At 37.8% G+C, this 14,753-nt stretch overlaps 2 protein-coding genes across 5 annotated transcripts; one reads left to right on the forward strand and one right to left on the reverse strand.

Moving 5' to 3' along the window:
* Positions 1 to 618: 618 nt before the first annotated feature.
* On the forward strand, positions 619 to 12,270 carry ikzf4 (IKAROS family zinc finger 4). 4 transcript variants are annotated; one of them, XM_065285633.2, is made up of 8 exons: positions 619 to 719; positions 2,351 to 2,405; positions 3,812 to 3,916; positions 4,327 to 4,632; positions 4,897 to 5,079; positions 5,944 to 6,096; positions 6,183 to 6,314; positions 7,849 to 12,268. In XM_065285633.2, exons 2-8 carry the CDS (start codon positions 2,366 to 2,368, stop codon positions 8,649 to 8,651), a joined length of 1,722 nt encoding a protein of 573 aa, XP_065141705.1. In that variant the 5' UTR covers positions 619 to 719; positions 2,351 to 2,365; the 3' UTR covers positions 8,652 to 12,268. The 4 variants fall into 4 exon arrangements, with proteins under 4 accessions (XP_065141705.1, XP_073669109.1, XP_073669110.1 ...); XM_073813008.1 differs by lacking the exon at positions 619 to 719 and adding an exon at positions 848 to 1,135 and having other exon boundaries at positions 7,849 to 12,270; XM_073813009.1 differs by lacking the exon at positions 619 to 719 and adding an exon at positions 850 to 1,135 and having other exon boundaries at positions 4,912 to 5,079; positions 7,849 to 12,267.
* Positions 12,271 to 13,544: 1,274 nt separating this feature from the next.
* rps26 (ribosomal protein S26) lies at positions 13,545 to 14,738 on the reverse strand. The gene is made up of 4 exons (XM_065285637.1): positions 14,656 to 14,738; positions 13,987 to 14,164; positions 13,734 to 13,864; positions 13,545 to 13,638 (listed from the first exon to the last, which is right to left on the reverse strand). The coding sequence occupies exons 1-4, from the start codon at positions 14,656 to 14,658 to the stop codon at positions 13,603 to 13,605; spliced, it is 348 nt and encodes a 115-aa protein (XP_065141709.1). The 5' UTR covers positions 14,659 to 14,738; the 3' UTR covers positions 13,545 to 13,602.
* Positions 14,739 to 14,753: the final 15 nt, after the last annotated feature.

Here is a 14,753-nt window from a genome sequence, read left to right on the forward strand (position 1 = left end):
ATAATCTAAAATTATATTAATACTACATATATATTAAGTATTATTATTCCTGTTTCATTCTTGCAGAACAATTTTTTAAATCCTATAAATAGATAAATATTAACGGGTTGTAAATTTGGTGTATTAAGATTGTCTAAATGACGTCATACAAATTAAGCTAATAAATACATCAAGTTCACTTTCACAGCATTAGCGATGAAAATATGGAGCGTTTCTAGCTTTGCCCTCTTTTGTATTTCCTAACCTGTAGAATCCGGATCGATGCTTTCGATAATCCCTCCTTTTTATGGATTTGGGAGTCAGTTCTCGGTTATAGACCGTTTCAGCGGTCACAACATAAACAAGCCGCTGTCGCGGTCCGCACGTAACTTCCGGTAAACTCCGCTAAATAATAAATAACAACAAATTCTTTAAACATAGTTTATTTATATAACAAGCAAACAAAACAACACATAGATTACCTAGGAAACCAAAACATTTGTTATTTTCGACGAGGCATTTGTTCAAGAGATCAGTTTAGCAACTAGTCAGACCATTAAAAAAACGAAACCGGAAGTAAGGTTCGGATCCAGACGTGTATCACGTGCGTCCGATGAAACCATCTTGGGCCCGGAAGTTGTTTGGGGTTTCAGGTAAAAGATCCCGGAGATGCTGCCTTCGACAGAGAAAACAAACGGCGGTTCTGCTGTATAAATACTGCAACAATAATCGATCGTCAGGTAATAAAAAATACCCAACGTACAAAATCAACGCTCGTTACTGAAAAAAAGTGACATTAGGTCAGATAACTGTGCTGGGATTGGCAGGGTTTACACGGATAGACGGCATCTGTCGAGTGCTGGGTGCCATAGCAACGCCAGTGGGTTCTCAGGAAACATAATTCCGCTGTAGTTTGTCGCGTCTATATGTCGAGCGTTTTTCACAGTCGGATGCGGTCGATCGGTTATCGTTGAGAGCAACATTAGTTCTGTCGTTTGTTATGTAGTTTAGCACTCTCTTTCGTTTTTTGTGAGCTGTCACGTCTCGTTAGCTGATTAGCAGCGGTGGCTAGCTAGCGTTGCTACAGACAGAGCAGGATTGACGTGGTTCTGCGTGCTGTCAGTCACTCCGTAATACTCCAACTGTTTTTGTGATGGTGCGTTAAAAGTTGCTAAACATTGAAGGGCTTGTGCACGATAACGTTGCTCTTGTATTTGATGTTTTGGTTACAGACAAATTGCGTTTATTATTGCTCTTATTAGACTCATATTGACAGCTGTGTGAATTCATGGGATCTGCCTGTTGCCTCTGTCAAGCCATCGACGGGCCACAAGTATCTTTGTTTGTTTACTCTTTTTTTTTTTAACGCCTTGAGGGCCTGTCTGTTATTACGTTAGAAGTTATATTATGCCGCGAAAAACGGTAATTGTCAGTGAGTTTTTAATCTATTGTGAATTAAAGTAATATAATATAAAAAGCCGTTTCTGATATCTTACTACACACTGTTGATTCAGTGTTTTCTGACTGTCCATACATACAAACACATTTTGTTATCATGTCCTCTGCAATATGAATTTACATTTATTAATTTTTTTAAAAAAAACTTAAAGATAATGGAGCATTTAACATTTGCCTAAGGAGCCAACAAGTGTAGGACACAAAACTACAATATATATTTTTAAGTGGGAATAGTAATAAAACATGAACTTTTTATTGTTTCCAATGTTAAAGTTAAAGGTGAAGGGTTAGAAGTTAGTCATGTGTATGTTAAGAAGTGTCTTCAATAATTGAATATAAATGTAAATTTTATCTTTTATAATTTGTGGATAAACACGATAATTTCAGGACATTAAGTTTTTCTGTTTTCTTTTTCCTTTTAATAAGTGACAACAGTAAGTCACAGTGGCTTTTGTATTTCGCACATTGTTTTATGTGGTCTGAAAGGTGTCACAGAATAAAGGGAGGGCACAATCTTACACACTACTTTTTTTTTGAGCCAAGCATTATATAGAATGGACAGTCATTTAAGATGTTGAGTTAGAACTGAGGCCTTGACCAGTGTGCTTATCAATTATTCAGCAACTCAAACAGAACAACCACACAGGAAAGGGAGAAATTACAAACTGCAAGTGAACCAGCGAGTATTTTTTTCATTTGAAACCAGAAGCCCCATTCATACGGTTTATGGTTTTTCGAGGTGTTACTAGGTGTTACGCATATCCCATTTTGTTTTTATCTTGAATTATACTCAAGTCTTTTACAAGTGTTTGGTTTCCTACTGTCTACAATGTTAAAATTGTAAATTGCTATATCAGTAAGGGTTTTTTTGTAATCAAAGAAATATTATAATCTTTTTTATTCTTTGGTGCAGGCAGCTGGTGTGATAATGAATGCTGACGATTGCAATGGCCGTTCGTATATGTCAGGTAAGATGGTTTTACTTACTTCAGTTTTTTTAATAGATAGATGTTGATAAATACAGTGGGATAGTACAGAGGGTGCAAAGGTCTAAGACCGGATGAAAAATTTGGGGATTTTTTAAAAATTGGGATTTTTTCAAAAGAAAATTCAATAAAGGTAAGAATAAAAAAACGAAAGACAGTGTGCAATAAAAGTAAGTTGTACAATAAAAAGTAGAAATACTAAGTAGTATGAACTATTTGTTCAGTAATTACTAGTACAATTTACAACATAAGAAAAATGTTTTCATACAACTAATTATTTTTACTTCTGGAAAAGTACTACTTACTTATATTGCAAACTTACTTTATTTTTTAAATCCTACTTTTTATTGCATTTCTTTACTTTCTTTGGTTTTTTTATTTTAATGTTGGTCGCCTTTCTAACCTATGTTCTTGTGAGGTAAAAACAAAATAAATAATTTTTAAATACATTTTCTTGTACCTAGGAACATATGACAATAAAAAACTAAAATCTAGAACTAATCCAAAATCGTAAATGTCCCTGCTTCAATTAACGGTGATACTTTTGTTTCAAACTTTTTGTTAGAAATTCAAACAATGCTTTTAGTATTTTCTATGTTACTAATTCCAATGTGAACAAGCTGTTAACATTTATTATAATACATTTATACAAACATTCAGATTTTCTTGCTTTTATTGAATCACAAAAGATGCTTTTTTAAAACATGCTTGGATAACATGGATCATCATATGGATGTCCATGCCATATATCATTTTATATCATATCATATATGTGACCCTGTACCACAAAATCATCATATAGGTCAATATTTTAAAATTGAGATTTATACACCATTAAAAAGCTGAATAAATAAGCTTTTCATTGATGTGTGATTGGGACAATATTTGGTCGAGATACAACTATTTGAAAATCTTGAATCTGAGGGTGCAGAAAAATCTTAATATTGAGAAAATTGCCTTTAAAGTTGTCCAAATGAAGTCCTTACATATTACTTATGATAAATAAACATATTTATTTACTGTAAAAAATTTACAAAATAATTTTATTAAACATGATCTTCACTTAATATACTAATAATTTTTGGCATATAAGAAAAATCTATACCTTTGACCTATACAATGTATTGTTGACTATTACTACAAATATACCCGTACACCTTAAGATTGGTTTTGTGGTCCAGGGTCACATATATCATATAATTTCATACCATATAGTCACTAGAGCAAACATGTTGTTGTTTTTGTTGCTAAAATTCATGTTACTTTTTTAGTTAAAGTTGTCATTCAGTTGCTGGACCTATTACTTAACTTACAATAAATATTGCATTGAATGAGACAAATTCAAAAAATAAAGCATTTTTGACCCAACTGTGCATTTATGTTTTCAGGTAGTGGAGATTCTTCAACAGAGCGGGAGTTTTTCGCAGGGATAAGAGGACCCACAGTGAGCACACCAAACAGCCAACAGTCCTCTCCCAGCCGCTCACTCAGTGGTCAGTATTTCTGTACTCTCAATAAGCCTTTATATCCTACTTGTCTTAAACATTTCTATATTTACCATGTATAGTTTATTATAATTTCAGTCTTACCCACTATATTCCTATAATACCAAATGGCACGTGGCTTCTATTTCCATTGGCTCTATTGATAAAGCATGGAATGTAGTAATGCCAAGTCAAGTCAAAGATTATTTATATAGCACAGATTTAACACAACTCTAGTTTATCCAAAGTGTTTTACAGTAAAAAAATAAAAGAATCAGAAAGGAAGGGATATAATCATGTCATTGGTTCGATTCTCATAACAGATGCTTACTGACTTTATAGTTGGGATTCCCCCACAATTCTTTTTGTATAAATCTTCTGCAGAGAGAATAACTTTACAAACATCTCTCTCTGTCCAGGTAACTCCATCAAGGTGGAGCTCTACAGCGACGAGGAGGCAGGTATTGCTTCGCTGGCAAAAAGGAGACTTGGGGAAAAAGATGAAGGGTGGAAAGATGAAAAGGTGGACTTGGCAGACGACGGGGCAGTGGAGATAGTTGGAGGTACTCTAGGACAGGCTGGAAGCGGTTGCGGGGAGATGGCCAGCCCTGGTCCTGCATCACCCGGTCCTGTTCGGCTGCCTAACGGGAAACTTAAATGCGATATTTGTGGGATGATCTGCATTGGACCTAATGTTCTAATGGTGCACAAACGGAGCCATACAGGTAGGTGTTTTCTGATTGAAAAATCATAAAAAATACGTGCTAGGGCTGCACAAATAAGCATGGAAAGTATCATGTACAGCATTTTATTTACTTCTAGGAAATATGTAAAGCTTTACACAAGAAATTTAATGTATTTTTTTTATTTAAATGAATAATTGCAGTTACATTATGAAGGAATATACTCAACAAGTACGATTTGTGTCATAATCGTGCAGCCCTAATACGTGCTGCTATTTTGTTTTGGGCCGGTGCGAAAACTGGTAGTCTTGGTCTCGGCAGGTGAGCGACCATTCCAGTGTAACCAGTGCGGCGCCTCCTTCACACAGAAAGGCAACCTGCTCCGCCACATCAAGCTTCACTCCGGCGAGAAGCCCTTCAAATGTCCCTTTTGTAACTACGCCTGCCGTCGCCGCGATGCCCTTACAGGACACCTCCGCACCCACTCTGGTGAGCCTTCATTGGTCGAGAGCAGCCATTTGCGAGAAATAACGAGAAAGAAGGAGAGATAGAACTTTGTGGCTGGAAAATAAATGGATGGAAAAGTGTGTGGGATGGAAAAAAGCCTTTTGATGTACCACAGACCGAGCACAGATTAACGTAGGCAAGGTCATTTTAACCTTTTTCTCCTTTAATGCAGTGTTGATTATTTTGCGGCGTGGGGATTGAGTAAACTTCCATTCAAGATAGTTGCACTTCCAGTGGTTGTTTAACCGGACAAACAAAAGTAAATAAGACCCCAGTGATCCGTTATGCAATGAAGTCAAGGACATTGCATAGACGATCAGACAACAAAATGATGAGTCTGGTATGACATTTAGAAAATTATGAAAACAGGATATCCTGCATGTGTTTTTAAATGATGTTGAAGAACGTTCACCTGTAGTAACCAAATCTGGCTGGTTGAGGTCTTTTGAAAGACGACGCAGATGTTCAGAAATTACTTGAGAATAATCGATTTCTCTGAAATGACGCATGTCACGCAAGCAAAATGGGCTTGTGCTGTTTTTGTGTGCTCTGTACACGTCATAGATGAGAAGTATTTATTTTCGTTATGTGGGGAAATTGTGACAAGGGAAATTCTGTGGTCAAATGAATCCTGTAGCAGATGTAATTACGGCATTCTTATATAATTATATTGGAAATAATGTTCGCAAAGCTCTTCAGATGCATCGTTTTACTGTCTAACACTTTGTGTTAGGTAAAGCATCAATATTGTCATAGCAATGTTCACGTATACATGACACTCGGTGGAACACAAGGGTGTGAAATGCATTTGGCTGAGATTAATAATCTTCCTCCTTGGTATTTCAGTGTCCTCTCCTACAGTAGGGAAGCCCTACAAGTGCAGTTACTGCGGTCGCAGCTACAAGCAACAGAGCACCTTGGAAGAACACCGAGAACGATGCCACAGCTACCTACAGAGTATGGACCACCAGCCTGCTCACAACGCCCAGCCTGCACATGGTAAAAGTACATTTGCACACTTTTCAGTTTAAGGATGCTGGTATAATGTTTTGGTTCTCACTGTACCCTCTCATTTTGCTTTTAAGGTGAAGAATCCCATAATGTGGAGATAATGTCTGAACCTCTGATCCAATCGTCCTCAGAGAAGATGACTTTTATTGATCGGCTGGCCAACAGCATCACTAAGAGGAAGAGATCCACACCCCAGAAGTTCCTAGGTAGGACAACTCCTTGGAATAACTTTATATGCTGATTGTGTACAGGGTTTCCCGCAGAATTTTTTTTAGTTAAGATGGTAGGGTTGGGCGTGTGAGCGGGGCTGGGGGGCGCTGCAATGATGAAAATTGTACGCGTAATGATGAAAATTGAAATATTTTTATTTAAAACACTCAAATAAAACTTAATTTTGAAGAAACTTTGACAGAAAAGGAACACATACTAGATTATTAATGAATTAAATGTTTTTACCTCTAACAGGAAGAGCTGTGTGATGAAGTGAAACTAAAGGGTTAATAAACACAAACTAAAGCAAATGTTGTAGAACGTCTGGCGAACGATGATAGATAGCGCAAAAATTTTAAAAACTGATTATTTCCCACTAGGGCTGTAAAGATGAATCGTGCAAATGCGCGTTTTCTCAATGAATGCATTATGGTAAAATGCCGCCACGCCACATCCAACAATTATATCTAATCAACAGGCACGTGAAACCTAGCTAGCAGGTTGCTCAAACAACAAAATCACCAGCTAACTTGCTTTAAATTTGCAAGAACTATAGACTAATACAATAACAGGCTTGAATAAACCCAAAACATAAGTCCACTTACAGTTCTCAATGACACGTGTTTTATCAACTGGCTATTTTCCAGACATGACGGACCACGTCTTTATCTAATGTCGGCCGTTTGGCACGCGTGCACGCTCGCGGTGTGAAGCGCATCTGCTCTATTCTCCGAGATGCAATTGACAGTCTTTTGTGCAGCGAATTTGTTTTTAATTTTTTTGGACAACCTAGTTAAAGGTGCAGTGTGTAATTTTTAGAAGGATCTCTTGAAAGAAATGCAAAATAATATACAAAACTTTATTTTCAGGGGTGTATAAAGACCTTTCACAATGAACCGTTATGTGTTTATTACCTTAGAATGAGTTGTTTTTATCTATGTTTTAACACCGAGGGTCCCCTTACATGGAAGTCGCCATTTTGTACCACCATGTTTCTACAGAAGCCCTTAACGGACCAACCTTTTTACTAAGTTGTCTCCGACGATGAAATGTTTGTCCGGTGGTGGCTATCGTAGCTTCTTTATGCATTTTAAAAGCGAGGGTTGGGCAGTGGACTGAGCTGTTGGTTGCACTTTGCAACCTTACCACTAGATGTCGCTAAAATTTACACACTGCACCTTTAAGACGGTAGGGTTTCCCAGCTTAGGCGGGCCGCCCAAACTGCAAAATGCTGCGGGAAACCCTTGTGTATGTCACTGAATCAATTTGATAGACTCACCGTTTACCACAGGATATTTTTTTCTGGCTCAAAAGTGCAGTTTATGAAATGTTAAAATTACATTTTGTAAGGTTCACAAAGCTTGCGTCTCTTTAATAACAGTGACATGATAATGTAACATTAAGAATAACTAGTGTTAATAATAATGTAAGTCACACTAGTACATAATCATTTCTAATAATTATTTTTCAAGTTTAGTCAAGTGGTAGCTTACTTATAGTCAATTAAATTTATGATCTCTGACCTACTAGGTGAAAAGCACATGCGACTGAATTTATCCGAAGCACCTTATGAACTCGACCCCAATCCGGATAAAGAAGGGGACATGTTGGCCTTGCACACTGAGGGTGACTCGGCTGCTTTGGTAGGCATAAGAGGACGTTTCCTCCGGGGGCCAAGAGGAGGAAATGATTTGGATCCTTCCCGCTCCCTGCGGATGCCACCCAACTCTGCCTGCCTATCAGAGTTCACCCCAGTCATCAGCTCTGTCTACTCTCATATAACGCCTCTAGGCCCGCGGATGAACTGTGCAGGAAGCATCTCCGTAGGCCTACCCGGTAGAGAGGCCGGGGAGGGCCACGAGGACATGCCCACCAGCCGCAGCCACGCAGCCTCGCCGAGCAACGGTTACCAAGATTCAACAGACACTGAAAGCATGGCGGAGGAACAGTGCGTCATCACCTCAGTGCCGCCCGGAAGCTTGAACCACCGCGGGCGAGAGCGGCACAGTCCTAGTCACGCCAAAGAAATGGACTTGGAGGGCGACAGGGATAAAGGAGTGCCCGGGGGTTTGCCAGGGCTGCCGCCCAGGTCAAGTCCGCGCTCGCCGCCGGCACGGGAAACGATGCAGGTGGTGGATGGGGAGGGGCGGCTGGTGCGTTCCTTCCGCTGCGAGCACTGTCGCATTTTCTTCCTGGACCATGTCATGTTCACCATCCACATGGGCTGCCACGGCTTCCGCCAGCCCTTTGAGTGCAACATCTGCGGGCACCGCAGCCAGGACCGCTACGAGTTCTCTTCGCACATTGTGCGAGGGGAGCACCAGGTGGGCTGAGGTTGGCTTGCCGGTGGTGCAGGTTGAGATTAGGAAGTGATGTACAGATGTATGCTGCTTTGAGATGGCGTCATGGCTTCTAGTTTGGTCTGCACCTGATTGGAGGCACGGCACATTAGCACTTGCTCTTTTAGCTAGTGGACATCACCAGATTTTACTGTCAAAAGTTAATCTCTTCACTCAATGCAATTGCATCCCGTGTTAGAGGATGTCAAGAGGATTAGAACGGGGGGCAAGTCATATCCTCCAGTTGCACTCCCACACCAAGTCATTCATTGCAAGACGCAGCTGTTTTGCTTTAGAAGTGCCTTCCTTTTGTGGGGTTCCTTTTATCCGTTGAGAAAAAAATTCAATGCTTGTTTTGCAAGTGTGAGATTAAGTTTATACTCACCTGATCAGTGGCGTTTACATAGAGTCTGCCTCTCAAAGAGACAAAGACCATGGGTGACACGCTTAGAAGTCCAAAGCCGGGTAGACCAGTTTTCCAAAGTTTCTGAGCCTGTTAAACAAGAGAAATCTATGCCTAGGAGTATTCACACAAACTTTGTGCTCCATTAGGATACCTCTGTGGGACTGCTGGAATAGGCGACTCAGGGAGGGCATTGCTGACAGAGAGAGAATCAAAAAAACAAGCTGCTTGAATTGCAAAACTCAAAGGCTGGAAGTAAGGGAGTGTTGGTACGTGAGCCATATAAGGAGCACAGACACATATTGCCTTAATAGTTGCTTTATATGATCCCTGTATGAGCTGGTTGTTGAATTGCACATGGTTTTTAATGCTGGAAAATTCAGTAGGTACAATGCATCCCATTGCATACTGCCTGAATTTGGGTAACTTCAAAATAAAGAATGGAATGGAGGATTAGGCTAAGGCTTGGATAGTTTTATTAAGTGTATTTTATTTTTATTTAAGGAAATGAACTTGAAATATTTTGCCTTAGTTTTTGAGTCTACAACCTACGTCCTACAAAAGTCAAACCAGTCGGTTTCCTTGTGCCTCATATCTTGATTGTTGTTTCAAACTTCTGTCCAAACAGACCTCACTCAAGGGATGACAAGGAGTTTTGCCTATTAAATCTATTGGGGTTTTTTAATCTGTTTTGTAATATAAAGTCCCCCCATCCATCTTCTGTTGTTGACTTATAGACGGAAGGCCCGGCTTCATATTTTATGCAGTGGGCCAAATTTTATGGTTACATTTTGTAAGATGTCGAGTAGAAAGCTGAGGTTGAAAGGGCGCCTTATGAATCTGGTGCAGACCAAACACAGACCCATGTTGCATTCCGTGACTTTGTCGAGTAAGGGGGTTGTTACCTCAATGGAGGATTGCACTTTTTCTAATTCTGCTTAAATGTGAGTGTATTGCTGGGGCTGTTTTGGGTGGGGAATTTTTACAAGGCTTTAGGGGCGTAGACGGTAATGACTGGTAACTGAGCTTTGACACATTCTTTCGTTTTCTGAAATTGCTCTATTGCACTGATTTCTGATAAAATGCTATTTAGAGAAAACAAGAAACAATTTGATACACGGTTATAAAGACCAGATAAATAGCGTTGTGTTTTTAAAACTTCTATAAAGGCTATTTTCCTAATAAAAGGAGTCACCGTCATTTAAGGATTAAAAACTGACAATTCTCCTTGTGTTGTAAAATCGGTGCTTGGATGTTTGTGCGACTTCTGCCCTTGATATTGGACTTGTATTCTGTACGCTTGTCCTGTGCGGTTATGTCCCATATGAGTTGCGCATAAGGTACGCTCAATCCCCGCTCAGTACAAACTGCTGCTTGATTTGAAGGAAAGGACTGATATATTGTTGAGTTACGTACCGTCCTGCCAAGATATTGTGGCCTGTTTTATTGGTGGACCTCACTTGCACAAACTGAGAGAATTAATGATATACAACTAAAGCACCAATTTTGAAGAATCTCAAAGATTTATTTTGTTTGATTGCTTGTACATTTCTCAATTTTTGGTGGTTAAGGGTACTTTGAATGTTATAGCATGTGCGTATCGCTTGACCTCGGATGTGGTTGGCTGTTTCCAAAACTTGCTAACTTGTAATCCACTGACCTGGTACTACATCTTTAGGGTACTTTAAAAAATATTTATAGGTTTCTTAATATGTACGCTTGGATTCACTCCGGCGAAAGCCTTTGGAAACAAATATGAATTAATTAAAAGTCTATAACAGACGTCAGACCAAATTCAGTATTTACGAAGGTTAGTCAATGAATTTGCACCCTTCATAGACTTTAGTTTTTTCTGCAGACATACATTTATTTACTTGAAGTTATGGCAAAAACCATATATGACTCTTAATGCACTTAATGGTCAAAAAGAAATGATATAATTATACCATGTGTGTGTGTGTGTGTATGAATGGAAAAGGTTGCATGTGTAATTGTTTGCTGGGGTTCTGCAACTGTTCTGCTTGTGAAATACTAGCTGCAATTTTCCCTACTTCCTCTAAACCAAACCCAGCTCTTTTCTGCACCATTTCATATTTCTTATTCCCAAGGTGTGATGAACTTAATATTTTTAAATGAACTGTGAAGCAACCTTATAAGCAGCAACTGAGAAAGAGAGACCTGGCGTTTTGGGGGAGGCAGGAATCAAACTCTGTCATACTTGGGCTTTATCCCTGGGTTCAATGTTTTTAAATATTTTGTGAGAAAAAATGTATATGACAAAGAAAAACTCTTTACCTCAAATTTGTTAAAATATGAAAAACTGCCTCATGTTCTATAAAAGGTGTGTTGGTTTCAAGAGGTATTGTTTATTTGATCTTGTTTTTATGGAGTGTAACCCAACTTTAAGTTGAAGTAATTTTTCATGTCCAATAAAGTAATATTTGTTGTAACTTCTGTCCGCTTAAAAATCTAAACACTCGCTCTCTAGTTTTCCTAATTTGTGTCTAGTCTTTATTAAAAATCATCTTTTATGTTTGTGGGAAGAGGAAATATTGGTGAGTTGACAAATAATTTGCAACATATTTTTAATGGCAAAGACCCTACAATTTATTGGAAAACATGATTTATGCTATGATTTAAGTGAAATAAAATCAAGTCAATCTGACCTTATGTACAAAGGATGCATCAACAACACAAATTTATACTAAAAAAAGTTTCATCATATCTTTGTTTTATAAAAACATACTTTTAGGTGCAGTCTTAGTTATATTAGGACATTTCAGTAGTTTTTACAAACATACCTTACAAAAAAACATGCTGGTGTGCGTTTTGAGACAATAATGTTGTTGAGACAATATATGTTAAGATATATCAGTACAAGATGTTTTTAAATTAAGGCAGCTCAAACAAGTATTTTAGTCTGGGACTAGGATAAGCACTGTCTTTTTTCTGGGGCCCCATAGAGTTTTAGATTTTGAGTCCCAGATTTTTAACTAAAAAAGTTGGTTTAGGATTGATTTACTCTTTAATGTGGTCTCAGACTTGGATCCTTCCTGTAAAAGCAAGTATATTCACCTTAGGACAATTATTTTATATTTTGTAATAGCCATCCTATTAGTATCTTTAACTCACATAAACTTAAAGTTTGACAAATTAATTTTTCAAAATACAAATATTCAAAGTAGATTCTCAATATCAGGTAATAAAAATATTGTGTATTTATATTAAAATTAAAGAAAATTGTTTTTCTGATAAGAGTATGCCGTATTAGTTTACTGCTTGACTTTACACATCAACTACCCCAACCTTAACTTTGCAGGGTATGTTTTCTCAGTTTAGACCATTAGTTTTATAATGTCAGTTAGTATTATTATTGTTGTGTAGTGTTTGTATAAAAAATGCAAAAATCCACTGGATTCATTTACAGATTTCTGATCATGGTCATGTTGGCTGCAACATTTATATTTAAAGAGCTCAGGTCCAAAACCTTGTGCATCTGATATTTTCTTGTAGCTTAGCATTTTTTATCAGGGTCCTATTTTTAGGTTCAGAAATTTCACTTTAAGGGCAATAAAAAGGTTCTGAAGGTACTAAAATGCTTTTTTTTTTTTTTTACAAATGTCACTTCACTGACATTTAACCAATTTGACTTGTCTTTCACTGCAAAACCCTCTAAGTATCCACTTCTAAAGAGTCCCCAGTCACTCTTCACTGGCCTTTATGAATAAAGGTAAAAGGCAAAAAAAATTCTGTCAATATCCGAATATATTCAGGAAACATCCTTTAACCGGGTAAAAACTCTTGGACCTTGACATGTACTCATCCAATTTGTCTTTCGTGCACTTAAGAGGACTTCCACAGATTTACATGACATGTAGGCCTGACATGTTTTTAAGATATTTAAAGGGGACATATCATGAAAATCTGACTTTTTCCATGTTTAAGTCCTATAATTGGGTCTAGTGCTTCAATCAACCTAGAAAATGTGAAAAAGAACAACCCAGTAACTTAGTTTTGGTAAAACATTCTCTGCAAGCATGTGAAAAATAGGTCATTGAAATTTGCCTTTCCTTGTGATGTCAGAAAGGGATCTTATTATAATAATACCACCCCTTAATCTGCAACTATTCAACCATGGCACTGCCATTTAGCACAGAGAGAGAGAGAGAGAAAAAATAATTGACAGCACAATTGAGTTTCAATTTCAAAACCTACAAAGTGGCAATTTTAACATTTTATACTATATTATCTATATGGTATTATGAGCTAAAACTTCACATACGTACTCTGGGGAGACCAAAGATTTATCTTACATAAAAGTCTTGGGATATGTCCTCTTTGAAAATTTGTACAGAGATAAGTGCATTGGATGTCTAATGTAAGGTCTTGTACATATAACTTTAATCTGCTTTATTGTTCTCTAAATAATCCTCTTAAACATGACCATCGACTGTGACTGCAAACACAACAATAACTAAAACCTCTTTGTTTTAGTCTGTTTTATTTCTTATTTTACATAAAATGTTTGCAAACATCTCCAGATCACATTGGTTTTGGAGGAGCTCTTGGAGCAGCACCCTGTAAAAACAAAGCAAATATTTAACAATATGAAACCATATTATCCATGCACAGTATATATGCCCTTATTTGAAATGTGTTTTTGGCAGACTTACAGTGGGTCTGAAGCGTGGAGGAGGAGTACGGTCCTTTCTGGCCTCACGCGAACGGTTCCTCACTACTTTGCTGTGGATGGCACAGCTGACACAATAATGCAGCTTCACGTACAGCTTGGGCAAAACATAGGCTGCAGAAAGAAAAAAACATTTGCATGTTACAAATAGGACATATTTTATTAACATGGAACATGACATTCATTTGGTTCCCCTCAAGTTTAACATCCTTATGAAACAATTCTAGGAGACTCACAGTCAAACACACTGGCCTCAGAGATGTCCCTAACAGCTGCAGCCTCCACAATATTTCTGATGACAAATTTCTTGATGGCTTTGTCTTTGGGCACACAACGGGCACAGTTTGTGCAGCGGATGGGCTGAACATGCCCACGTCCCTTTTTGGCACGACCGTTATTCCTTCTTTTCTTAGTCTGAGATGAAAACAGATAGTAAATACATGTGACACATACAAATAAAAAACATTTATAATTATATTGAGAGAATTCAAATATAACTCTAAAATCATCTGCTTAGCCATCTGTCTGTCTATTGATTCATGCAGAATGCTGTTTAACATGTATGTCAAAAGCTATGAATTGGTTCACACCCATAATGTTTTCACAGCCATACAGACAACATAGGGAATATGCCGTAACCAATATTGCGCACATTTACTGCAGTAAACGAGAGTTAAACCCTAAATCTAGCAAACTAACACAACAAAAATACAAGGCTGGTTCTTATTACACACGCGTAATATTTTAAAACACAATATCGCTTTAATTAATTAAACGATCAAAATGAAATAAAGGTTTGGTTGTACACATAATCAAAATACAGAATCGTTGAGAAAACGGTTAAATTGGCTGTTTTAATCACACAGTAAAGAATGTGCCTCTGTTTGAACGATTGGTAAACTCACCATCTTGTTTTAGAGAGGCATGAGAGGACCGGAAATACTTTTACGTCATTAATATACCGCGCAGCAGCCACCGGAAGTCTGCGTGTAACATAATAAAA

This window comes from Paramisgurnus dabryanus, chromosome 21 (assembly GCF_030506205.2).
Source record: "Paramisgurnus dabryanus chromosome 21, PD_genome_1.1, whole genome shotgun sequence".
In the NCBI taxonomy this organism is placed as follows: domain Eukaryota; kingdom Metazoa; phylum Chordata; class Actinopteri; order Cypriniformes; family Cobitidae; genus Paramisgurnus; species Paramisgurnus dabryanus.

Bases quoted from the DNA above. Each gene is read 5' to 3' on its own strand.
- ikzf4 (XM_073813008.1), top strand. The intron at 3,917-4,326 runs GTCAGTATTTCT...CTCTCTGTCCAG, and splicing joins TCCCAGCCGCTCACTCAGTG to GTAACTCCATCAAGGTGGAG. The intron at 5,080-5,943 runs GTGAGCCTTCAT...TTGGTATTTCAG, and splicing joins ACACCTCCGCACCCACTCTG to TGTCCTCTCCTACAGTAGGG.
- rps26 (XM_065285637.1), bottom strand. The intron at 13,865-13,986 runs GTGAGTCTCCTA...TTCTTTCTGCAG, and splicing joins TGAGGCCAGTGTGTTTGACT to CCTATGTTTTGCCCAAGCTG. The intron at 13,639-13,733 runs GTAAGTCTGCCA...TTGTTTTTACAG, and splicing joins CTCCACGCTTCAGACCCACT to GGTGCTGCTCCAAGAGCTCC.